Source organism: Plectropomus leopardus, chromosome 4 (assembly GCF_026936395.1).
Source record: "Plectropomus leopardus strain MGB_pleo_1.0 chromosome 4, ASM2693639v1, whole genome shotgun sequence".
NCBI classification, from domain to species: domain Eukaryota; kingdom Metazoa; phylum Chordata; class Actinopteri; order Perciformes; family Serranidae; genus Plectropomus; species Plectropomus leopardus.
The window spans coordinates 1,467,173-1,493,223 of record NC_142179.1 but is presented as its reverse complement, the minus strand read 5'-3'; the positions used below and the strand labels follow the sequence as shown (position 1 = coordinate 1,493,223).

Here is a 26,051-nt window from a genome sequence, read left to right as displayed (position 1 = left end):
GTGTGAAAATGGCCGCAAGCTGTAACGGCAGAGAAGAAGGGGCTGGTAAAAAAAAACAGTGCTACATCCACGATTTGGACGTGGTTCGGGTTTAAAAAGTCAGATGTTGAGCAGAAAAATGTCATCTGCAAGATGTGTGGAGTAACTGTGACCGCCAACAAAGCTAACACGAGCAATTTATTTTCCCATTTCAAATCAAAATGTGCTCGAGTAAGCAGAGAGCCAGAGCCTGCGCTCGGCTCAAACACCGGCTCAGTCTACGACAGGGGTTCCTAACTGACGGACCGCGGTCCGAGTCCTGACCCAGACGCCGTCCTATACGGACCCGGACCTATAACCAATAAATTATTAATAGATTTTATTTTTTTAAGGGACGCTTCTATTTTAACTGGCACAACTTTTCAAACACTGATCACTGACCTGCTGTGATGGAAAAAATACTCACATTCTTTACTTAGGTATTTTTTACAGATTTTTACAGGATTACAGAACCTTTTCACTGTTTTTGCCATTTGCCTTATAGAAAACCTCTCTTACTTGAAGTACTGTGTTTACAATATCCACTTTATTTTTGTAAGAATTTTTGTACTTCTGAGGCACTATCCTTACTTCTGTTGTTCTTCTGCACAGGAAATGCTCCAAAAATTACTTTATATCTTTGCTTTTTTTGTTGTTGTTTTTTAAAATCAATTTAGTTTTACTAAGGGACTACAAAACCCATTCAGAAACACTTCCATTATAAGTTTTACACTGCAACATTTATACCATGATATATACCGTTACCGTGAAGAGATTCAATTAATACCGTGATATGAATTTTGGGTCATACCACCCAGCCCTAGGTTCTTTGTTTATTTAATCATTAATTTGGCTCTGCTGAGACAAATAGGGAGACGAGGCTGTAGCGCCCCTTTTCCACCGAGCTCCAGTGCTTAAATAGAACCGCCACGGGGACGCCCATCTATCCTGAACCCCCCCCATTCCGACACCCCGCTGCTCCAACGCACCGCCACTCCGAAACTCAGATATTGATTTTAAAGTCCATCTTCCTACATCAAAATTATAGGCCTATTAGTGATCAGTGGGTTGGCCTTTTTTTTTTTTTAACAGCCGCCATAGGATTTGCACTGTATTCACAGTAGGCCTAAAGATGATGACACAATTTCATAAAAGATGAATTGGGTACCAAACAACCATGATGACTCTGAAAGGTCCAGTGCTGCTCAAAAACTATACCAGAATTCTGGTCACGAAAAGAGATAAGTCCATCACACACTCAGCAGGACCAGGATGTCCCTGAGTATCTGCATGTGCATATAGCTGTATGCTATAGGTCTGCAATTCAGTCATTCTGTTGTTTCAAATCCAGTTTAGGCTATATAACAGTCTTGGATTCTCAAAATACAAAATGTAGAACTCTATATTACATTATCTGTCAAGTTTTACATTATCATTTTTTTTAAAAAAAAAAAAAAAAAGACCCACCTGAAAATGTAATAAATCTCCAATAAGGTATTACATTATCGGTAAAAATGTTATTACAATATCAGTCAGAATATTTTATTACATTTTGGTCAAGTTATTGCATTATTGGGTTTTATTACATTTTCGATTGAGTTAAGTGCAAATGTTATTACATTTTCAGGCATTATTACATTTTCAGCAAATCATTACATTATTGGGTGCAACACTTCCCCCCTCCACTCTTAAATTAAACCAGCAATAACTGATCCTGTTGCTTCTTTCCGCCAGTCCCTCAGGAACAGCGTGGGATTTGGAAGCCAAAATGGTATAGTGACAAACTGAGCAATTAAGCTCAGGCGGTTATCTGTTTTATCATAGCCTAACTTCATACCATGCCAAAAATAAAAAAGGTATGACAATGTCTTGATGTCTTGCCTATCAGCTGTGTTTCTAATTTGCAAGAAGTCTTGCTGAATTAATTCTTGTCAGAAAACAGTGGGCTGCACGGAGATGATGTGTTGAATTAAATCAGGTTAATTGATTTATAATTGGAAAAGGTCTCATGGGCAGATTATGAGACAATGAGCCCCTGCTGATCCAGCCTGTTTTTCATGTTGAAGTCATCAAAGACCAGTTTTGCGTTGTTTTCGGCCCAAGATCCCAATGCTAAAAGCCACCATTCTTAGTGTTAAGATATGCCGCTGGACAGCACCTGCTGCGGCAGCAGCCTTAGCTCCTTCTCCACGTTTGCTCTCATTGGCCAATTGTTACCTGGGGCCAAGACACGGCTCTGATTAGAAAGCTCAGTCTTACCTTGCCTCTATCCCTTTGCTCTTGGGAGAATGCCCTTCCGCCTTGTCCACTGGCCTTTCTGATGTTGGCTGATTTGACCAAGAAATTGTCCTCCTTTGTTCTTGTCACTTTTGACCACCTACGTCTTTTGGTCTTTGGTAGATGCTCTTCACCAAAGCCTCTGTGGCTCTCCTTGGACCAGCCCACATCTACCTTGCTGAGTTCTTCCGACAAGTTCTTGTTGCTTCAATCTTGAGATGACAGTGTCGACACAGTCTTCTGCCTTCCATGCTCTCCCAGTCCATGTCTTGGTACCATTTGTCTTGACCAGTTGGTCGCAAGTATGTCTGAGCTTCAGAATCAGCTATGTCTTCTCAGGCCTGTGCCCAAGAGAGATGTTCTTCAGTGTTAGCTGTGGGGAGTTTCCTCTGACCAAAACAGCATCAGCAGGACACATTGGGAGTCCAAGCCACTTCCAGATGAAATTGCCTGCAATGCCATCCAGTTTTGCAACTGTTGTTGCTGTTATCTTGCACATCTTGAGTGACCACATCACGCGTCATGAATTGAAAACCCCAGACTTCATATTTATCAGGAGGATAGTTCTGGTCAATCTTCTTCAGTCCCTCTTCTAGTTTGTTTGTAACTGCAGCTGCCATGTTTTTGTCTGTGAGATCAGCTCTGCCCAGCCTTCTAACTAGTTGTTTGGCAAGCACTAGTTCTCTCTCCTGCCACTTAGAAATTGTTAGAAACCTACTGTTATAAAAATATGGCCAGGGCAGGACTATGAACTATGAAGTTTCAGGCAGATCGGACAATGTATACCAAAGTTGTATGGCGAGACATCAAAACTATACACCACATAACAGGAAAGCTGTAAAAGTTTTAGGTGGGCCATTGATAACTTTTAATCGGGAAGGTCTTAAGATCATACAGACAGAATTTCAACTGGATTCGATTAAGTGTGTAGGCCAAGTTGATAAAAGTATAAAAAAAAATGTTATTTCCTGTGGCCACTAGGTGGCGCTATCACGACTAGTAAATATTATTATACAGATGTGTTCAGGGCGGGACCCTTATCAAACCTATGAAGTTTCAGGCTGATCGGATTATGTACACCAAAGTAACAAAAATTTACTGTTGTATGGCGAGACATCAAGCACTGACCTGTGATAACTTCTTCATCATCAAGGGGTTGAGAATGGACACACCAATTCTGAAGTCTATCGAATGAATCCTGTAGGACAAAATGGCAAAAGTAAAAGGCCAGAAATCACCAAAAATCAGCACAAAATTCAAAATGGCCTACTTCCTGTTGAATTTGGGGGGTGGGTCCTAGAGGCTTTTTTGTGCCTCTGGGCATGATACATATGTGTGCCGAATTTCGTATTTGTAGATGAAACCAGCCATTGGGGCTGCACATTAGGGGGCGTTGTGGAGCCATTTTGCCACGGCCATTTGCGTAACAACAAAAATACAAAATGTTTCGCCAGGCTGGACGAGCTTACCAACTTTCATGAGTTTTTGGGCATGTTCAGACTTCTTGGGAGAGAAAAATAATAATAATTCCTTGTCCCAAGAGGGTCCTCACACTATTCAAGTCATGGTGCGTCAAGTATGTAGCTGTAAGAAGATGTTACCGAATTCACCAATGCTGTATTTGTTCCCAAGAATGCAAGACAGAAAATATGATATGTAAGAAGTTTTGAAACTGGATCAGGACTTGGCCACATGGCAGTTCTCTATTGCCTTTTTTCGAATCAATTTCCCTTCAAATATTTACCCTTATGTTGTAATGAGAAAGGGGTGTAGTCCAGTGAAATCAAGTCATTTTTTTTATAAAGCCCATTATCACAAAACATGGTTTACCATAGAGGGCTGTACAGCATTTGACGTCCCTCTGCCCTTAGACCCTCACATCACCTGTGGAAAAACTCCCGGGTGTAGGTTTGGCTTTAGAAGTCTGAAGTTTAACATCAGATCATTTTGTAGGCATGTCCTGGATTTGATTAGTTCATGAAACTTAGGAAACTTTTTCATCTAATAAATTAGAAATGCTATATATATTGTCTTACTACTATTGTCTTACATTGATAGCAAATATTGTACTCATACTCGATAAATACTTTGTATAAATCATGTAGATTTTAATCTCTCCCCCACAAACATGGCATATACAAATATCCGCTAATCAGAGGGCAGTTGTGATATGGTTGTAAGGAAATAAACATTTTCTGAAACACAGAGAACTTAAATTTGTTAAATTCAGGAGCAAATGATGACATTAGAGAAGCTGTAGACATCAAATCTTGGCACTTTATTGATAAGTTAACACTCCTGTGGAGTATTGATACAGTTTAGACTCTGATAGAGTGAAATAAACACAAAAACTGAGGAGAAAGAGCTGAGACTTTTTTTTTTTAAGTCTCTCGATTCAGCTTGTGTGTTCAATTTATCATTTTCTAAAACAAGTTTATACAAAATACACCAGAGACTGCTGTTGTTAGATGAAACAGTTGAAATCTTCCCCGCCGGGGCAGAGGAGGAGGAAGTGGATCTTTCTAGAAGCACTTGCGGTGGACGATGGAGGGGCCGGACTCGTCGTACTCCTGCTTGCTGATCCACATCTGCTGGAAGGTGGAGAGGGAGGCCAGGATGGAGCCGCCGATCCAGACTGAGTACTTCCTCTCTGGAGGAGCGATGATCTGGAGGTGAGGAGAAACACAGGTAAGACAGGAAGCAGTGATGCTTGACATGAACAGCAACAGCCTTTCATGCAGTATCAAAATGTTCAATGAAGACTTGATCAGTTTCATCCAAAAAATATTGGATGGACATGTTTTATTACTGCCAATTATTATTGATCAATATGTGTCCAATATGTGTCTCTTGCTTTATTTTGCCAACATCCAAAATCTGTTTAGATTTTTTTCAGCCACTTTGTGTAATGTATCGTGTTACCTCGCCCCAATGAATGTTCTGAAATGTCTGTTCTTTGCAGATTTCAGATCAGTTTCTCTTCAAAAGTAGCAATCATGTTTGTCAACTGGTGGGACTTAGAGCTTTAAAGTTTGACCTGCAGCAGACTGAATCTACTGGAGCCTTTTCTAAAATGTTGTTGTTCATTTAGCTGAGTGAAAAAAATTACTTTGATTTTCATGGTAGGTGGGGCAAGGGCAGTGATCTCCTTCTGCATGCGGTCAGCAATGCCAGGGAACATTGTGGTGCCACCGGACAGCACAGTGTTGGCATACAGGTCCTTACGGATGTCCACGTCGCACTTCATGATGCTGTTGTAGGTTGTCTCATGGATGCCAGCAGACTCCATTCCTGAACACACGGACAGAACGAGAGTTCAATTTTTCAGTTCTACTTCAATGTTGATTTCTACCTCAAGGAAGACCTGAAACAGCTCTGAAGCAATAATTATTAATCTAGATCAGCCGCCTGGATTGAACAAGACCTGAAAGAAACAACATCAATAAGAGGAGGCAAGACCAAGCTGCTCTATGATATTATACCATTTAGAAATCTATAGAAATCACACTAATGTATGTTTTGAATCATTTCATCTGGCAATACAGTCGGTGTTAACACTGATTACCCACCAAGGAATGAAGGCTGGAAGAGCGCCTCGGGGCAGCGGAACCTCTCATTGCCGATGGTGATGACCTGTCCATCAGGAAGCTCGTAGCTCTTCTCCAGGGTGGAAGAGGAAGCTGCTGTTTGCATCTCCTGCTCGAAGTCCAGAGCCACGTAATCAAGCTTCTCCTTAATGTCACGCACAATCTCACGTTCAGCTGGAGTTCGGGAGTGGAAATATTTGAGTTACAAAATGGACACTAGATTCAAATATATTCAGAAAGTGGAGAAGCTGCAGAAATTCAGCAGCTTCATGTCTGTATGGTTAGAGCTCCAGATTATAAACTGGGTCTGTACCATTTCAGGGAAGAAAAATTGTACCGGTGGTGGTGAAGCTGTATCCCCTCTCTGTGAGGATCTTCATCAGATAGTCGGTCAGATCTCTGCCAGCCAGATCCAGACGAAGGATGGCGTGAGGCAGGGCGTAACCCTCGTAGATGGGCACAGTGTGGCTGACACCGTCACCAGAGTCCAACACAATACCTGCAAGACAATAAAAACACCGGATTACAAAAAGGAAAAACACTTTTCTAATGTTGTTCTGCTCAGCAGACATATTAACACAAGAAAACACATATTTAAGTTGCCACCTGTGGTACGACCGGAGGCGTACAGCGACAGGACGGCCTGGATGGCCACATACATGGCAGGAGTGTTGAAGGTCTCGAACATGATCTGGACCAAAGAGAAAAGACAACAGGTGTCACTGTGGAAGCCTGGAGTACGAATCTCAGAATATGCTCAGAGTCTGAGCTGGTTTGGAACAAAGCGTGAACACACCTGTGTCATCTTCTCCCTGTTGGCCTTGGGGTTGAGTGGAGCTTCAGTCAGCAGGACCGGATGCTCCTCAGGTGCAACACGGAGCTCGTTGTAAAAGGTGTGATGCCAGATCTGCAGGACAAGACAGCTTGTTGGTATGACAGTAATGACGGTAGCTTTATAACTGTTTGTCAAATACACAGGTGAAGCTAAGAATACATGGAGGACCACTCGGTTCTAGCTGCTTTCTACTCTTCGACAGAAGACCAGATGTTGATCTGAGCTTCAGATGTGTCAACATGACGTAAACATCTTCACCTTCTCCATGTCGTCCCAGTTGGTGACGATGCCGTGCTCGATGGGGTACTTCAGGCTCAGGATGCCTCTCTTGCTCTGGGCCTCGTCTCCCACGTAGCTGTCCTTCTGTCCCATTCCCACCATCACACCCTGCACACACACACAAACACACCTTTACAGTCACTTGTTACACTGTATTTACCTGCTGGCTACAATTTATGAGTCATGTGACACAGGTGGCGTTCATGCTGGTGTTGGTACCTGGTGTCTGGGGCGACCAACGATGGAGGGGAAGACGGCACGGGGGGCATCGTCTCCAGCAAATCCAGCTTTGCACATGCCGGAGCCGTTGTCAACAACCAGGGCAGCAATTTCGTCCTCCATGTCTGAAACAGTAAGATGAAACATGCTTATTTTTCTCTCTAAACACCTTCAAAGTGCTCACACATGTTTCATATTTGGCAAATCATGCAGAAGTTTATTTTCCTTTTTTTGGTGGGCTTTTAATGCTCTTATTATAACGTAGTTACAGAGTGACAGGAAAGGGGGAGAGAGAATGGGGATGACACGCAGCAAAGGGCTGCAAGCTGTAATCAAACCTGCGCTACTGCAAATGACTCAGCCCACACACTCTACTTAATGAGCTAGAGGCCGCCCCAGAAGTTTATTTTCAAACAGTTTCAGTGTCAGTGATACTGGAGTTCTCACACAGATTCAACACTCTACTTTTGTATCACATTTTTTTTTTTAAATTTTTAAACTGACTGAATAAAGTTTAAATGTAAAAAAGTGACTGTTGCCAGCAAAGTGACCTACAAAACACTTTGTGAGAGCAAAAGCTTTGTCTAGGTCTCGTTGAGCCCTTTTCAGGGGTTATAGCTGCTATTTGTGATCATTCAGTGCCAGTGACTTTAGAATTTTAATTTTACATCACATAGTTCTTTCAGAGTATTTTAAAAGATTTATACAGATTAAAAGTTTCTCCCTCACCCTAAATGGAATACCTGTGATAGCTGTGAATAACTGAGAACCGAATTTACAGAATTGTCCTGAGAACTTTGGAGCAATTTAATGGTTATTTGACTTGAACTTTAAGTTTCCATGCCAAAGAGATGTCCTGGACACAAAGTTGCAAATTCTAAGACAGTGGAGGAATGACCTGCCCTACTTTCCTTGGATAGTACCTGTTAATTTTGTCGGTTGTGTTGGTTAGGTTTAGGCAAGATCAGTGGGATTGGTACGGCAAGAATGTCAGGGTAAGCTATTCAGAGGCAGAGTAAGGCCTTGGCTATCCCGGGATTTGCATCATGGACTTGTCCTCACACTGCAATGGAGCATGATGAACAGGTTGTTAGACCTAAGTGCCACATATGACACCCACATTATTTTGAGGCCCTTCAGTATATACCAATATACCAAGCAACAATATCATCTTTTCCCCTGAAATGCCTAACCTGCTCGGATACAAGAATGTGTTAGCGTGATGCCCCTTTACAGACACACATACTACCACTCAGCCAGTTACTTTCAACAAAATTATGAAGAACCGGCCAGGATGACACCCCTTTCCCACCCTTGAATTTGAAGAAGTCAAGTGCATGGTGGCTCCCGTTACCATACAGGAGTCCTCATCAACAACCAGAGCAGCAATGTCGTCATCCATGTATGAAACGGTGGATGAAACATGCTTTTTTTTCTTCCATAACACCTTAAATTACTTCACAATCATTTGTGGAGGTGATGTACAAAATCTGGAGCCATGTTGGTGAAGCAACACCTCCAGGCACAAAGACAGTCTTGCAAAACATCGCAGGGCTGATGGGGTGCTTTCACACCTACCCCATTTGGTAAGTTTAAAAGGAACTCAGGTTCACTTGCGATTCTTATGGGCTTGTGTGAAAGCTTTCAATTGAACCCTCTTTTTGCATTCTGTGCTACTGGCACACTTTGACCTTATTATAATTTTTCAATAAAGTCAGATGCCTCTGCTGAGCAAGGTTTTTCAAAACCTCAAAATGTAAAAAATTACCTGCATTCAACATTAGGACAGAAATGTCCAACCATACTTTCTGTCATCAGTATCACTGTAGAACTATATAATGCTACAATCAGTTTCATTATTTCTCTGTGAGCTCTTTGGGACACTAAAGAACATAAATATACACACTTTAAGCGTTAAACTGCTGCATGAACTTCTGTCAGTCAGCTGAATTATATTTCTCTACGTGGGTCCTGATGATGCACGATGACAAAGGCCGAAACTGTCAAATCGGGTTCAGTAGGCAAAAGCTCATGTTTACTCCTCTTGGTATGATTGTATAAAGTCTGTGTGATCATGAACTGAACCAGAACTAAAATGCAACAATATCATTTTTTCCCCTTTGTCCAGACCAAATGAACTGAATTACAGGTGTGAAAGTTACCTGACATTCGAATATGTGTATGCATTTTGCATGTTTTTCTTTATGCAATTTCGCTCTGAGACTAAGCGGAAACTAAACTTTCTGCACATCCTCTTGCACTGTGGGTGACAGTTGTATGATAGGTGTGGCGCATCATGTTGTCCAACCTGATTGACCTCTTTTTTTTCCCATTACCACATGACAATTTAGAACAGGTTCAGGCAGAGCAGAAACCACTCCTCTTCAACAAACTCCACAGACTCTGTGGCCTCTTTAAGAGGCTACATGTTTTTAATATTTTTATACTTTAACTGCTCCATTTTCAATGACCTTGTGTTAGATAAGTCAAATTTTACTGCAGAGTAAAATCAGTAAAGTTGTTAAAAATTAGGGTCTTTTTATTTTGTTGAGTGTCTGAAAGAGGAAGTCAGAGATGTAGACAAAAGCAGCCTTTCCCTCAGGACATTCACACACAACTGACACATCAATTACTGAAACAGTTATATAACTAAAATAAAGTACCCAAAGTCTTATTAGTATATTTTTCAATTCTTTGCATAAGAAAACTGTATTTAAAATGGTACTATAGAATTGTGTGCAGAATTTACACAAAAAGTATTTAAAAAGTGTCTGCTGTCTCCTATTAACATACAGATTTCTTTCATTCTCCAATGTCTCCACAGTTTCTAACCTTATAAATAAATTGCATTTTACTAAGATTTGCCTTTAAAGCTGCAGCTTAGGCTGATCAAAAACGATGATTAAGAACCAGCATCCTAATACTTATAGAGATCTTGTCAGATATTTTTTTTTAACCCAGATGTGCGGATCTCAGTCAAATTACAGTTAACAGTTTAAGGAAACTACAGCCGTCTGTGTGCTGATAATTTTAAGTGTTTCAATGCAAACAAAATCATATGATCTGTGAATTAAGTCAGATAGTTTTTCTTCATTTCAAAGGGCTGAAAACCGATCTCCAGGACAAATCATCTCTGGACAGTGGCGTTAAATTTGGTATTATTTCACTTTTAAGTTCTTACCTGTGCAGGTGAGTGTTGGCTGTCTGTCAGGGAAATCTTGCGGGTGTCGCTCTGCCTCAGCTGTCCCCAGTCAAACTGGCACTGTTTTTACTTGCAATTGCTTGACTCTTTGTAGCATCCATAAAAGGTAATGTTACCTGAGATTGCATTCTCATTGGTGCAGGTGAGCAGGATTTGTCAGGTTCTCTCAGTGCACGTCTTGATTGGCTGGAGCAGGTATCTGTCACGCATCTACAGAGAGCTCCATCTTCACGTCTGATACTTTTGCATTCCTTTGTGTTTGAATTGAGGACTTGTTCTAAGATGGATTTGTTTGATTTTAATGAAAGCATGTATTATATTTTTTAATTTGTGTAAAATTATTGATAGATTCTATCAAATAGTGACTATAACAAGGCTGTAATTACTTCTAGTCGTACACTGCGTGCAGAATGCCACTTTTCAAGGTCCTGGAAGTTTTTTGTTTTTTTATAATTCACCTCCACAACACCCCCATTCATGTCCATTTCTTAAGGCAAGTATCAAAGAATAACTTACTAATTAAATAATAAGCATGTTCAAAAAAAATCACAGATCAAATTCACAGATAGTAGATAGTGCATTGTATGAAAATTGTAGATTAGAAAATCTAAAACAGAAAAGAAAAAGAAGCTTTTAGAGTGGATCAGGACTGATGAGGAAGACTGATTTTAAAAAGTGGCCACATGGAGGGGCCCTCCACACAAACTACTTCCTGAAGTTCAGTGTTTATCAGTCTACCTTTTCATGTTTCCCTTAAAATGTTCACGCATTGAAGAAAACAAAAGGTGTTAGATTGGCTACAGAAGTCTGACGCCTCAAACAAAACATATTTTACAGGCATTTCTTGCATTTGATGATTTTATGTTGCTTTTTGAAATTGTTAATTTCATAACATTGGAGGTACCCTCTACATTACTTGACTAATACAGTTGTGTCAATTAATTGGATTAGATTTCATACTTGGATAAATACCTTTTTACACATCTTTCCAAAGAGCTTACTTGTAGCAGGTTATTGGAATAAGATAACTACATTTGCTTCTCTTTTTTCAGAGTTTGAAGAACTTTTTTCCCCAAACATGGTATCCTTCTTAGGTACTGAATATCCACCAGTCAGGTGGCAGGGCAGTTGCCTGACAGATGGGTGATACTCTAGTGAAATTCAAGCAACAAATGATGACAATTGAGAAGCAAAAAACAACAAATGTTGGCGCTTTATTGGTAAGTAAACACTCCTGTGGAGCACTGATACAGCTTCAACTCTTACAGAGTCAAATCAACAGAACAGATGAGGAGAAGAAGAGGTCGACAGACACAGACAGAAGAAGGTGTTCAGTGATGATACTGGTTGTTTTCTTGACCATCAGTAGTTCATCACCAGAAGGAGTGAAAGCTTTGAGCAGAGTTAGAGGAACATGTGTCTGCAGGAGGTTCAGTGAGTTGCTGAGGATCTGCTGAGCTGAGCCATTTTTGTAAACAGTCGCTTTATTCATCTTGTGTGTTCATTTCTCATGTTTCAGTCAGTTCATACAAGATAAACCAGAGACTGCTGTAGTCGGATGGAACAGTTGAAATCTTCCCTGCCGGGGCAGAGGAGGAGGACGTGGAGCTTTCTAGAAGCACTTGCGGTGGACGATGGAGGGGCCGGACTCGTCGTACTCCTGCTTGCTGATCCACATCTGCTGGAAGGTGGAGAGGGAGGCCAGGATGGAGCCGCCGATCCAGACTGAGTACTTCCTCTCTGGAGGAGCGATGATCTGAAGGTGAGGAGAAACACAGGTAAGACAGGAAGCAAAAACCTTTCACACAATATCAAAATGTTTTATGAAGACTTGATTAGTTTTATCGAAAAATATTGGAAACGTTTCATCACTGCCATAGTCATTGATCAATATGTGTTGAAGAATACCATTGCTCTGTTTTGCCTACATCCAAAATCTTTAGACTTTTTCAGCCAGTTTGCGCAATGTGACATGTTACCATGTTCCAAAATGTCTGCTCTTTGCAGATTTCAGATCACATTCAAAACAACCAATCATTTTGTCCACTGGTGGCCATTAGAGCCTTAAAATTGGACCTGCAGCAGAGTGAAACTACTAGAGCCTTTACTAAAATGTTTTCAGTTGTTCATTTATGTGTGAAAAGAAATCACCTTGATTTTCATGGTGGATGGGGCAAGGGCAGTGATCTCCTTCTGCATGCGGTCAGCGATGCCAGGGTACATGGTGGTGCCACCTGACAGCACAGTGTTGGCATACAGATCCTTACGGATGTCCACGTCACACTTCATGATGCTGTTGAAGGTTGTCTCATGGATGCCAGTAGACTCCATTCCTGAACAAACGGACATAACGAGAGTTAATTTAGTTTTAAGTTCTATTTTAATGTTGAATCCTACATGAAACGGCGATGAAGCAATCATCAATAATCTAGACCATCCGCCTGGAATGATGAAGAATTCAGAGAAGAAAACATCCATATGACGAGGCAAAACTAGGCTTCATTCTGATATTATCCCATTGAGAAAACCCTAGAAATTGCAGAAATGTTTGTTTTTAATATTTTTCTCTGGCCATATAGTCAGTGTTAACACTGATTACCCACCAAGGAATGAAGGCTGGAAGAGCGCCTCGGGGCAGCGGAACCTCTCGTTGCCGATGGTGATGACCTGTCCATCAGGAAGCTCATAGCTCTTCTCCAGAGAGGAAGAGGAAGCTGCTGTTGCCATCTCCTGCTCGAAGTCCAGAGCCACATAGCACAGCTTCTCCTTAATGTCACGCACGATTTCACGCTCAGCTGGAGTTCAGGAGTGAAAATATTTGAGTTACCAAATGGACACTAGATTCAAATATATTCAGAAAGTGGAAAAGCTACAGAAATTCAGCAGCTTCATGTCAAGGCAAGGTTAGAGGTCCAGATTATAAACTGGGCCTGTAGCATTTTAGGTAAAGAGTAAAAATTGTACCGGTGGTGGTGAAGCTGTATCCCCTCTCTGTGAGGATCTTCATCAGATAGTCAGTCAGATCTCTGCCAGCCAGATCCAGACGGAGGATGGCGTGAGGCAGGGCGTAACCCTCGTAGATGGGCACAGTGTGGGTGACACCGTCTCCAGAGTCCATCACAATACCTGCAAGACAAAAAACACCGGATTATTAAAAGGAAGAACACTTTCTGATGTCATTCTGCTCAGCAGACTTCATGGTTCAGCACCAAAATGTTTGACTGCAGTTTGTCTAATGGTCACAAGAAGTTACCAAGAGAACAAACTACTGAATGAATGATTCAACACTGAAGCAGAAACTTCCAAATTCAGTGTTTTACTATGTTCCTTCTTAGAGAGACATGTTTGAGTTCCCACCTGTGGTACGACCGGAGGCGTACAGCGACAGGACGGCCTGGATGGCCACATACATGGCAGGAGTGTTGAAGGTCTCGAACATGATCTGGACCAAAGAGAAAAGACAACAGGTGTCACTGTGGAAGCCCGGAGTACGAATCTCAGAATATGCTCAGAGTCTGAGCTGGTTTGGAACAAAGCGTGAACACACCTGTGTCATCTTCTCCCTGTTGGCCTTGGGGTTGAGTGGAGCTTCGGTCAGCAGGACCGGATGCTCCTCAGGTGCAACACGGAGCTCGTTGTAAAAGGTGTGATGCCAGATCTGCAGGACAAGACAGCTTGTTGGTATGACAGTAATGACGGTAGCTTTATAACTGTTTGTCAAATACACAGGTGAAGATAAGAATACATGGAGGACGAATCAAGTCTGGCTGCTTTTTACTTTACGACAGAAAACTACATCTGAGAGCTGTGACTCTGATCCACTGAAACAAAGTTTTCTGTCTGAGCCAGATGTTGATCTGAGCTTCAGATGTGTCAACATGATGTAAACATCTTCACCTTCTCCATGTCGTCCCAGTTGGTGACGATGCCGTGCTCGATGGGGTACTTCAGGGTCAGGATGCCTCTCTTGCTCTGTGCCTCGTCTCCCACGTAGCTGTCCTTCTGTCCCATTCCCACCATCACACCCTGCACACACACACAAACACACCTATACAGTCACTTGTTACACTGTGTTTACCTGCTGGCTACAATTTACGAGTCATGTGACACATGACACATTGTTACCTGGTGTCTGGGGCGACCAACGATGGAGGGGAAGACGGCACGGGGGGCATCATCTCCGGCGAAACCAGCTTTGCACATGCCGGAGCCGTTGTCAACAACCAGGGCAGCAATATCTTCATCCATGTCTGAAACAGTAAGATGAAACAGGCTTATTTTTCTCACATCTATCACTTCACACTCATTTGTTCCGGTGATGTACAGCATCTGGAGTGTTTGTTAATAATGAAACACCTTTAGGCTCAAAGACAGTCTCGCAAAAATGTCTCAGGGCTCATATCAAGGTTGCTTTCACACTTATCCAGTTTGATTCAGTTAAAACAAACACAGGTTTGCTTGTATGGTTAGAAAAGTTTGTTTTGGTTGGTGTAAAAGCTTTCAGTCATGCCCTGGTTCGAACCCTGGTGGTGGACCAAGACTGCCTGAAAAAGTGTGTCAGTCTGCTTCCAAAAGGACTCTGGAGCAGTTTGTTTGTGGTGTGAGACAAAAACCAACCATTCACAGGATTTTATGGATTTTAGCTTAATCTGAACAGCTAAACTAATAATAACTCCATCTACTGAATGTGAAATCTTTCCACAATCTCATAATCAATCCTGATGAAGGCCAGCGCAGCCGCCACGGGCACATACAACAGCACAGCAGCGCAGGCATGCTTTTATGTCATGATTAGTTATTAATACAGTTAGATGCCTCTGCTGAGCAAAGTTTTTCAAAAGATAAGTTTATGAAAACACACCTGCATTCAACAATGGAACAGGAACGTCTACCTGGTCTTTATATGGTCAATATCACTACACACCTCGCTTAAAAGCCATTATATAATGACCTGATTAATGACCTGACAGCAGGTGATGCAAACCTGTGTCTCTGTAGAGCCTCCAGCAGCTGCTGAAAACAATGCATGTTCTGTAGTTCTTCTGTAGTGGAACATGTATGCAGAGTTTATAATGTTTTGTGATTTTTCTTCTTTAATAGACAGAACAACAAAGCAATTACGATAGGGCACTGGCAGCAGCCCTGATAACGTGCTCGGTTTGCAGTCTTATAGTTGCCGTCTAATAATGCTGATAATCTGTTTCATCATTTCTCTGAGCTCTTTGTGACACCAATGAAAGTGAATATAAACACTCTACAAGCATTGAAGTCCTGCATGAACTTCAGTCAGCTGAATTTGATTTCCCTATGTGGGTCCAGATGATGCAGGATGACAAATGCCTACACTGTCCAATCAACAAGTTCCCTGGCAGTCGGTAGATGCTCATGTATACTCCTCTTGGTTTGTTTAAAAAGCCTGTGCGAACACAAATTAAACTAGAACTAAATGCAAAAATACCTTTTTTATTCCCTTTAGTTGCGCTTAAATGAATTGAACTTCAGGTGTGAAAGTAACCTGACACTGTATATATACATACACACTCTGTAGGTGTCTGTGGTTGCTCTTGAACCAATTTCCACCTGAGACTAAGTGGAAAGTAAACTCTCTTCACATCCTGCTGCGGCCCTCAGTCTTAGCTACAGTTGTCTGGGTGTGGCGTTTCATTTCGCCCAACCTGACTAACTTAATTCATGTAACCTCTTTTTGTCCTGTCGCTATATGACAACTAAGAACAAGTTCAGGCAGAGCAGACACCACTCCTCTTCAACAAACTCTAAACTGTTTTTAACATTTTTATGCTTCAACCGCACCCTTTTCAATGACCTTGGGTGAGATAAGTCAGATTTCACTGCAATGTAAAATCAGTAAAGTTGTTATAAATCAGGGTTTTTTATTTTGTAGAGTGTCTGAAAAAGGAAGTGTGAGATGCAGACAAGGGCAGCCCTTCCCTCAGGACATTCACACAACTGACACATCGATTACTGAAACAGTTACATAACTAAAATACAGAACCCAGAACATTTTATTTGTATCTTCACAAAAAAAAAAACACAAGTGTCTTCACAAGAAGAATGCCCTTTAAAGTCCAGGTAAAGTGATAACTAAAATGTGTTCTGAGTTTGTCACAACACAGAAAGATGTGTTAAGAAACACCTGGCCAAGTTTGAATGACCAAAAAAATAGCCAAGTATGTAAAATAAGGTCTCAAAATGATTAAAAAATGCAGAGTATTCTCTGATGTGAAATCCTGGGGGCGTGTCCGCTGGAGGAGCGGAGGCCACGCCCAATCGTGGGACTATGCTAATGGTGCTTCTCGTTTTTACACTGCTACATTGTCAGGGGCGGGGCTATGCCGAGTATAGCTCCATTGCATCATTGAACTATGGTTTTAGACCCGCCCAAAAAAAAATCTTAAAACAGGAAAAAAATGGTGAAAAATCAGTCAACTGTATAACTCCACAATTCAGTACTATAAAGTAAAGGGTCTTTGTAACATGTTTTCAATAATCAGTTAACAACATTTAAAATGTGTTTTGAAACAAATCTCTTTAAAAAGAATTTAAAGATAATTTGTGTTTCTCATCATCTGCTGCTGTCTCCTGTTAACATTACTGATTAATTTTATTCTCCAATGTCTCCACGGTTTCTGACCTTGTAAATAACTTGTATTTTACTAGGATTTGCCTTGTAAACTGCAGGTTGAGCTAATGAGAAATGATGATTGAGAACCAATATCCTCATACTTTCAGAGATCTTGTCAGACAGTCTTTTCTTTTTACCCTGGCGTACTGATGTCAGTCAGATTACAGTTTAAAGTGTAGGGAAACTACAGCTATCTGTGTGTTGTGTTTAAATATAAAAAAAAATCAGCAAGTTCAATCATTGGGGAAAAAAATTACTTTACAGGACATTATAAGATCTGTGAATGAAGTCAGATGGTTTCTCTTCATTTCAAAGGGCTGAATACTGATCTTCTGATTTTATGGTTTTTCCTGGATAAATTATCTCTGAACTGTAATTCTTAGTTTGGAGATATTTCACAGCTAAGTTCTTACCTGTGCAGGTGAGTGTTGGTTATGTCTCTCAGGGTAGTCTTACAGGTGTCTCTCTGCCTTAGCCTTTGCCAGTCAAACCTGCCCAGTTTTTATCTGCATTCATGTGACTCTTTGCAACATCCAAAAAAGGTTATGTCATCTGAGCTTGCACTCTCATTGGTCCAGGTGAGCAGGATTCCTCAGGTTCTCTCACCCTGTGTTTTGACTGGCTGTAGCAGGTATCTGTCACTGGTCTGCAGACAGCTCCTTCTTCATGTCTGATTATTTTACATTCCTTTGTGTTTGAATTGAGGACTTGTTTGGAGATGGATTTGTTTTATTTGAATGTGGCGTGTGGCGAAAAAACTGCCTTTGCAGTTGGAAGAGGTTACCTCAAGATGTATAGGTCAGCCGTCATTCTGGATGTTGTGAATATATGGCCTCCACATTTCATGGTAGAGGCTAAATTTGCATTTATAGATGCATTGGCAAACTGTGTTACCGGACAATGGTTTTCCAAAGCGTTCCTGAATCCTTGTAGTAATATCCGTCATTTTAATGTTGGTTTTTAATGCAGTGCAGCCTGAGGGGTCCAAGGTAACATGCATCCAGTGATTGTTTCTAGGTTTTCCCCTTACATGCAGACATTTCTCCAGAAAATGCCTAAATTTCTCTGAATATGGTGATGATATTATAAATTGTAGATTGAGAAATCCTGAGTTCTTTCAACTGTGTGTTGAGAAAAGTTGTTCTTAAAGTATCGGACCATTTGTCCAGACAGTTTTTCACAGTGATGAGACTCACACAGTCCTCGCTTGTGAACAACAACCAACAACCAATGAACAAGTTTACCTTTGAAATGTTCCAGACAGGTGTTTTTTTTTAGTTTTTTTTTTAAGCATGCCACCTCTTACTCAGTCTTTTGTTGCCCCTGCCCCAAATTTATTGTAACATCTTGCAGGCACCAAAATTCAGAGTGAGTGTACATTTTACAAAAACAAAATACATTTACAAGTTTAAACAACAAATATATTGTTACTGTACTCTATTCAGCTGAATTTAGGTCAGAAGAGATTTGCAGATCTTTGATTTTTGTTTTTATTTATGTTTTACACAAAATCCCAACTAATTTGGAATTGGGTGTTCAGCCTTTCTAAGTGTTTTTTAAGTGAACCATCTCCAGACTGCTTTGTTTGTTTATAATTCCTTAAAAAGAACCCTTCCCCCTTCTGTTCATGACGTTTGCATTATTTTCATACTTATTCCACATATAGCCCTTGTCTCCTTGTACCCCGAATCTCCGTTTAGTATACTATTTATGACTGCCTCAATCTTTATTGTGCACAAGATGGATGTTTGAGGGATGCATTGTTTTCAACGACTGTGCTAATTTAGGTTTCTTTTTATTTTGTGTAAAATTATTGATAGATTCTATCAAATAGTGACTATTACAAAGCTGTAATTACATCAAGTAGTACATTGTGTGCAGAGTGCCACTTTTCGAGCTCCTGGACATTTTTTTTTAGGTAATTCTTCTTTACAACACCCCCATTCATTTCTTAAGGCAAGTATGAAAGACTAACTAATTCAATGTTAAGAATTGTGAATTGTCAAAAGAAAAGTATGTTGGTGGAAAAGGTTTTGACCAGAATATCTAACAAAAAAAAGCTTATACACTGAATCAGGACTGCTGCAGAAGACTGTGATTTTAAAAATGGCCACATGGAGGCGCCCTCCACACAAACTAGAATTATTTCTTCCTGACGTTCAGTGTATTGCAGTCTGCCTTTTCATGTTTCCCTTCAAATGTTCCTGCAATGGCTACAGAGGTCCTAAGATTCAAACCAAAAAAATATTTTATAGGAATTTCCTGCATTTGATGATATTCTTTTACCTTTTTAAATTGTTAATTTCATAACATTGGAGGTACCATGTACATTACTTGACTAATACAGTTGTGGCAATTAATTGGATTAGATTTCATACTTGGATAAATATTTTTTACGTATCTTTGCAAAGAGCTTACTTGTAGCAGGTTATTGGAATAAGATAACTACATTTGTTTCTCTCTTTGGAGTTTGAAGAACTTTTTTCCCCAAACATGGCATACTTCATGACATACTTAATATCCACCAATCAGATGGCAGAGCAGTTGCCTGACAGATGAAGGATACTCTAGTGAAACTCAAGGTTTTTAAGGTTTTACAGTTTAATTCTCCTTCACATAGTTTTGCAAATTATGTACTGAATCATAATTTTATTTTTTCATGTGTTAATGAAAATCAAAACATACCCATTCATGTCAGTTTCTTATGGCAACTATCAAAGAATGACTTAGTAATTCAATGTTAAAAACTGTCAAAACAAAAATTATATAGTATGAGGAATACAGGACAGAAAATTGTGCAAAAATAGTTTTTACAGTGGATCGGGACTGATGAGGAAGACTGTGATTTAAAAAATGGCCACATGGAGGCGCCCTCCACACAAACTAGAACTACTTCTTCCTGAAGTTCAGTGTTTTGCAGTCTGCCTTTTCATGTTTCCCTTCAAATGTTCATGCATTTAAGACAACAAAAAGATGCTAGATTGGCTCAAATCAAAAATGTTTTATAGTAGTTTCCTGCATTTGATTAGTTTGTTAGTTTTTCAAATTGTTAATTTCATAACATTGGAGGAACTACGTACATTACTTGTCTAATACAGTTGTGGCAATTAATTAGATTTCATACTTAGATAAATCATTTTTATGCATCTTTCCAAAGAGCTCGATTGTAGCAGGTGTCATTGGAATGAGGTAACTACATTTGTTTCTCTCTTTTTAGGATTTTGAAGGACTTCTTTCCCCCCAAACATGGCATCTTTAAATATCCACCAATCAGATGGCAGAGCAGTTGCCTGACAGATGGGTGATGCTCGAGTAAAACTCAAGCAGCAAATGATGACAACAGAGAAGCTATAAACAACAAATGTTGGCACTTTATTGGTAAGTAAACACTCCTGTGGAGCACTGATACAGCTTCAACTCTTACAGAGTCAAATCAACAGAACAGATGAGGAGAAGAAGAGGTCGACAGACACAGACAGAAGAAGGTGTTCAGTGATGATACTGGTTGTTTTCTTGACCATCAGTAGTTCATCACCAGAAGGAGTGAAAGCTTTGAGCAGAGTTAGAGGAACATGTGTCTGCAGGAGGTTCAGTGAGTTGCTGAGGATCTGCTGAGCTGAGCCATTTTTGTAAACAGTCGCTTTATTCATCTTGTGTGTTCATTTCTCATGTTTCAGTCAGTTCATACAAGATAAACCAGAGACTGCTGTAGTCGGATGGAACAGTTGAAATCTTCCCTGCCGGGGCAGAGGAGGAGGACGTGGAGCTTTCTAGAAGCACTTGCGGTGGACGATGGAGGGGCCGGACTCGTCGTACTCCTGCTTGCTGATCCACATCTGCTGGAAGGTGGAGAGGGAGGCCAGGATGGAGCCGCCGATCCAGACTGAGTACTTCCTCTCTGGAGGAGCGATGATCTGAAGGTGAGGAGAAACACAGGTAAGACAGGAAGCAGTGATGCTTGATATATACAGCAAAAACCTTTCATGTAATATCAAAAATATTTATGAAGACTTGATCAGTTTAATCGAAAAATATTGGAAATGTTTTATCACTGCCAATAAACATTGATTAGAATGCAAAATTTTGTCGCTCTATTTTGCCAACATCCAAAATCTGTTAAGATCCTTTTTTTAGCCGCTTTGAACAATGCATCTTGTTCCTCAGCGCAATGAATGCTGCAAATGTCTGTTCCCTACAGATTTCAGATCAGATTCTCTACACAATTAGCAATCATTTCAGCCATTGGTGGGCATTAGAGCCTTAAAGTTGGACCTGCAGCAGACTGAATCTACTGGAGACTTTCCTAAAATGTCTGCAGTTGTTACGTATGAATCTACATGAAAAAAAAACAACTAACTACCTTGATTTTCATGGTAGGTGGGGCGAGGGCAGTGATCTCCTTCTGCATGCGGTCAGCAATGCCAGGGTACATGGTGGTGCCACCTGACAGCACAGTGTTGGCATACAGGTCCTTACGGATGTCCACGTCACACTTCATGATGCTGTTGTAGGTTGTCTCCTGGATGCCACAAGACTCCATTCCTGAACACACGGACAAAACGAGAGTTCATTTAGTGTTCAGTTCTACTTCAATGTTGATTTCTACCTCAAGGAAGACCTGAAACAGCTCTGAAGCAATAATTATTAATCTAGATCAGCCGCCTGGATTATTTAGGAACTCAAAGAAGCAACACTGATATAGGAAGCAAGACCGGGCTGCTTTCTCACATTATACCATTTAGACAATTGTCGAAATTGCACAAGCATTTGAGTCAAGTCATTTCGTCAAACAATACAGTCTCTGTTAACACTGATTACCCACCAAGGAATGAAGGCTGGAAGAGCGCCTCGGGGCAGCGGAACCTCTCGTTGCCGATGGTGATGACCTGTCCATCAGGAAGCTCATAGCTCTTCTCCAGAGAGGAAGAGGAAGCTGCTGTTGCCATCTCCTGCTCGAAGTCCAGAGCCACATAGCACAGCTTCTCCTTAATGTCACGCACGATTTCACGCTCAGCTGGAGTTCAGGAGTGAAAATATTTCAGTTACAAAATGGACAAGGATTCAAATATATTCAGAAAGTGGAAAAGCTACAGAAATTCAGCAGCTTCATGTCAAGGCAAGGTTAGAGGTCCAGATTATAAACTGGGCCTGTAGCATTTTAGGGAGTTAAAGTCGTACCGGTGGTGGTGAAGCTGTAGCCCCTCTCTGTGAGGATCTTCATCAGATAGTCAGTCAGATCTCTGCCAGCCAGATCCAGACGGAGGATGGCGTGAGGCAGGGCGTAACCCTCGTAGATGGGCACAGTGTGGCTGACACCGTCACCAGAGTCCAGCACAATACCTGCAAGACCAAAAATACCAGATTATAAAAAGGAAGAACACTTTCTGATGTCATTCTGCTCAGCAGACTTCATGGTTCAACACCAAAATGTTTGACTGCAGTTTGTCTAATGGTCACAAGAAGTTACCAAGAGAACAAACTACTGAATGAATGATTCAACACTGAAGCAGAAACTTCCAAATTCAGTGTTTTACTATGTTCCTTCTTAGAGAGACATGTTTGAGTTCCCACCTGTGGTACGACCGGAGGCGTACAGCGACAGGACGGCCTGGATGGCCACGTACATGGCAGGAGTGTTGAAGGTCTCGAACATGATCTGGACCAAAGAGAAAAGACAACAGGTGTCACTGTGGAAGCCCGGAGTACAAATCTCAGAATATGCTCAGAGTCTGAGCTGGTTTGGAACAAAGCGTGAACACACCTGTGTCATCTTCTCCCTGTTGGCCTTGGGGTTGAGTGGAGCTTCGGTCAGCAGGACCGGATGCTCCTCAGGTGCAACACGGAGCTCGTTGTAGAAGGTGTGATGCCAGATCTGCAGGACAAGACAGCTTGTTGGTATGACAGTAATGACAGTAGCTTTATAACTGTTTGTCAAATACACAGGTGAAGATAAGAATACATGGAGGACGAATCAAGTCTGGCTGCTTTTTACTTTACGACAGAAAACTACATCTGAGAGCTGTGACTCTGATCCACTGAAATGACATTTTTTGTCTGAGCCAGATGTTGATCTGAGCTTCAGATGTGTCAACATGACATAAACATCTTCACCTTCTCCATGTCGTCCCAGTTGGTGACGATGCCGTGCTCGATGGGGTACTTCAGGGTCAGGATGCCTCTCTTGCTCTGGGCCTCGTCTCCCACGTAGCTGTCCTTCTGTCCCATTCCCACCATCACACCCTGCACACACACACAAACACACCTTTACAGTCACTTGTTACACTGTGTTTACCTGCTGGCTACAATTTACGAGTCATGTGACACAGGTGGCGTTCATGCTGGTGTTGGTACCTGGTGTCTGGGGCGACCGACGATGGAGGGGAAGACGGCACGGGGGGCATCGTCTCCGGCGAAACCAGCTTTGCACATGCCGGAGCCGTTGTCAACAACCAGGGCAGCTACATCGTCATCCATGTCTGAAACAGTAAGAAAACAGTGAAATCAGGTAACTGGTTCTGGTTAATCATCTGAAAACTGAATCGTATCATGTTCCTGTGTATTTTTCAACAAAGCCTCCATTTGGAAAATCATGCAGAATTATAGATTTCAGGGTGACTTTTGCTGGAGTTTTTCAACATATTCAAAACCCCGCTAGATTTATGCATTTAGAACAAGAAACTGAAAATGAATCTTCAGATTTAACTGTTTGCTTTTTTTTCTATTAATAGATAGTGTGTCAGGAAACGGTCATCTTACCTCACCACCTATTGTTGTCAACTCACCCACATTTTAAAGAAACTCCATGTTGGTGACCCAACACCTTCAAACATGAAGAGAGTCTTGGAAAAGGTCACAGGGCTGATATTAAGGGTGCGTTCACACCTACCCCGTTTGGTTTGGTTAAAGTAAACTCAGGTTTGCTTGCACAGTGCAGTTTGTTTCAGCTGGTGTGAAAGCTGTCAATTGGATCAAACGACTGGCCTGAGACCACTTGAAAAGGTTGGTCTTTGTCCCCTTCCAAACAGACTTGGAAGGGGACAACGATGCGGTTCATTTGTGGTGTGAAAGAAAACGAACCAACCACAGGATTTTAAGATGGCACATATGTGACTTCTCATAATTTCAACAGCTAAACCAATAATAAATGCATTTAGTTATCATGAAGTCTTTCTGCAATCCCATATTTGATCCTGATGAAAGGCCGGCATCGCTGTTACAGGCACCTGCATCAGAAAATCACACGGGCACGCTTCTACGTCTTTATTAGTTATCAGTACAATCACATGCCTCTACTGAGAAAAGTTTTTCAAAACTTCAGCTTGTTAAAACGTTTCTTTTTTAAAAAAATTTTGGCATGTTTGGGTAATTAGAGAAGACAGAGTAATAGTGTGAAAGGGGGAGAGAGAGACACAATGACATGCAGCAAAGGGCCCTGAGCCGGAGTCGAACCCGCGGCCGCTGCAGCGAGGACACTGCCTTCCATACTTGGGGCACCTGCTCTATCTGTTGAGCCTCTAGAGTCCCCCAGATTGTTAAAACTAACCTGCATTCAGCAGTAGAATAAGAAAGTCTTACTGGTCTTTCTGTCATCAGTATCACTGCAGAACTATATAATGCTTATAATCAGTTTCATCATTACTCTGTGAGCTCTTTGCAACACCAAAGAACAGAAATATTAACACTCTATCAGCATTAAAGTGCTGCATGACAGGATTTTTTTGACATGGGTCTGGACCAGATGAACCGAACTACAGGTGTGAAAGCAACCTAACACTTAAATATGTGCACGCACGCTGCACATTTCTGTGGTTTCTCTTGATGCAGTGTCCCTCTAACAATAAGTGGAAGCTAAACTTTCTGCACATCATCTTGCAGCTCTCACTGTGAACGACAGTTGTATGTTAGGCATGGTGCTTCAAGCCTTCCAGCCTGATAAACTAAGTGAATCTTTAAGTCCCATCGCTTCAGGACATTTCAACACAAGTTCAGGCAGATCAGAAACCACTCCTCTTCTGTAGAGGCTGACAGGAGCAGCCCCTCCCTCAGGACATTCGCACACAACTGACACATCAACTACTGTTAGAGCAACTTAAATTTAAAATAACAAACCCAAGAGGCCTTATTAGTGTCTCTTTTAAATTATTTGCATCAGAAAACTGTCTTTAAAATAGTAGCATACAATTATGTGCATCATTTTACTGAAAGTATTTTTAGAAAGTGATTTCACAAGAGAAATATCCTTTAAAATATTTTAAAAGAAAATCTGTGTTTCTCATCAGCTTGGATCTCGGCTGCTTTGTTCTTTTGGTATTACAGATTTATTTCATAGTCTAATGTCTCCACAGTTTCTAAATGCAAAAAAAAAAAAAAAAAATTACAAAGTTCAATCTTTGCCTGAAAAAAAAAACTTTACATGTTCTGTGCATGAAGCTGGATTGTCTCTCTTCATTTCAAAGAGCTAAAAACTGATATTTCAAAATTAAGTTCTTACTTGTGCAGGTTAGTGATAGGTGTGTCTGTCAGGGAAGTCTCGCGGGTGTCTCTGCCTCAGCTGTGCCCGGTGAATGAAGCATCATGAGTCAAACCTGCACAGTTTTTATTTGTGCTTGTGGAATTCCTCGCAATATCCATAAAAGGTAACGTTCTCTCAGCTGGTGCTCTTATTGGCCCAGGTGAGCGAAATTACTCAGGTTCTTTCAGCTTGCGTCTTGATTGGCTGAAGCAGGTGTGTGTCACAGTGATGTGGGCACATGGGATTGAAGAAAAACAAACCCTCAAGGCTTTCACTCAAAAATGCCACCTGAGCAGAGAGCTGTGAATGGTCTGTCGGACTGGAGCTGAGTAGAGATTTTAAGTGTGTCTGTGGAGGTGAAGACAGGATTTTACAAAACCAAAACACGTAAAACCAACTTGAAAGTTCTTTATATACAAATACTTCCTGCTGGTGGAAGAGAGAACCTGCTGAAAATGTCAAAACTAAAAAGATTTAAA

General features: G+C 41.2%; 3 protein-coding genes across 3 annotated transcripts; all 3 read right to left on the bottom strand.

The window, feature by feature from the left end:
- Positions 1-4,552: 4,552 nt before the first annotated feature.
- LOC121944079 (actin, non-muscle 6.2) lies at positions 4,553-10,528 on the bottom strand. The gene is made up of 9 exons (XM_042487750.2): positions 10,397-10,528; positions 7,216-7,340; positions 6,976-7,104; positions 6,679-6,789; positions 6,489-6,573; positions 6,220-6,381; positions 5,865-6,056; positions 5,405-5,586; positions 4,553-4,961 (listed from the first exon to the last, which is right to left on the bottom strand). Exons 2-9 carry the CDS (start codon positions 7,336-7,338, stop codon positions 4,818-4,820), a joined length of 1,128 nt encoding a protein of 375 aa, XP_042343684.2. The 5' UTR covers positions 7,339-7,340; positions 10,397-10,528; the 3' UTR covers positions 4,553-4,817.
- Positions 10,529-11,611: 1,083 nt separating this feature from the next.
- On the bottom strand, positions 11,612-17,581 carry LOC121944078 (actin, cytoplasmic 1). The gene is made up of 9 exons (XM_088076254.1): positions 17,474-17,581; positions 14,543-14,667; positions 14,315-14,443; positions 13,965-14,075; positions 13,775-13,859; positions 13,382-13,543; positions 13,021-13,212; positions 12,569-12,750; positions 11,612-12,173 (listed from the first exon to the last, which is right to left on the bottom strand). The coding sequence occupies exons 2-9, from the start codon at positions 14,663-14,665 to the stop codon at positions 12,030-12,032; spliced, it is 1,128 nt and encodes a 375-aa protein (XP_087932380.1). The 5' UTR covers positions 14,666-14,667; positions 17,474-17,581; the 3' UTR covers positions 11,612-12,029.
- Positions 17,582-20,409: 2,828 nt separating this feature from the next.
- LOC148189660 (actin, cytoplasmic 1-like) lies at positions 20,410-25,704 on the bottom strand. The gene is made up of 9 exons (XM_088076253.1): positions 25,552-25,704; positions 23,412-23,536; positions 23,172-23,300; positions 22,822-22,932; positions 22,632-22,716; positions 22,239-22,400; positions 21,883-22,074; positions 21,421-21,602; positions 20,410-20,974 (listed from the first exon to the last, which is right to left on the bottom strand). Exons 2-9 carry the CDS (start codon positions 23,532-23,534, stop codon positions 20,831-20,833), a joined length of 1,128 nt encoding a protein of 375 aa, XP_087932379.1. The 5' UTR covers positions 23,535-23,536; positions 25,552-25,704; the 3' UTR covers positions 20,410-20,830.
- Between the last annotated feature and the right edge of the window lie 347 nt (positions 25,705-26,051).

Excerpts from the sequence above, each read along its gene's own strand:
- LOC121944079 (XM_042487750.2), bottom strand. The coding sequence starts at position 7,338 with ATGGAGGACGAAATTGCTGCCCTGGTTGTTGACAACGGCTCCGGCATG. Across the intron at positions 6,382-6,488 it reads CGCCTCCGGTCGTACCACAG|GTATTGTGTTGGACTCTGGT; the intron begins GTGGCAACTTAA and ends ATTGTCTTGCAG. Across the intron at positions 4,962-5,404 it reads CACCTACCATGAAAATCAAA|ATCATCGCTCCTCCAGAGAG; the intron begins GTAATTTTTTTC and ends CCTCACCTCCAG.
- LOC121944078 (XM_088076254.1), bottom strand. The coding sequence starts at position 14,665 with ATGGATGAAGATATTGCTGCCCTGGTTGTTGACAACGGCTCCGGCATG. Across the intron at positions 13,860-13,964 it reads ACAGGGAGAAGATGACACAG|ATCATGTTCGAGACCTTCAA; the intron begins GTGTGTTCACGC and ends TCTTTGGTCCAG. Across the intron at positions 12,751-13,020 it reads CTTCCAGCCTTCATTCCTTG|GAATGGAGTCTACTGGCATC; the intron begins GTGGGTAATCAG and ends CCGTTTGTTCAG.
- LOC148189660 (XM_088076253.1), bottom strand. The coding sequence starts at position 23,534 with ATGGATGACGATGTAGCTGCCCTGGTTGTTGACAACGGCTCCGGCATG. Across the intron at positions 23,301-23,411 it reads TCGGTCGCCCCAGACACCAG|GGTGTGATGGTGGGAATGGG; the intron begins GTACCAACACCA and ends GTGTGTGTGCAG. Across the intron at positions 22,401-22,631 it reads CGCCTCCGGTCGTACCACAG|GTATTGTGCTGGACTCTGGT; the intron begins GTGGGAACTCAA and ends TTGGTCTTGCAG.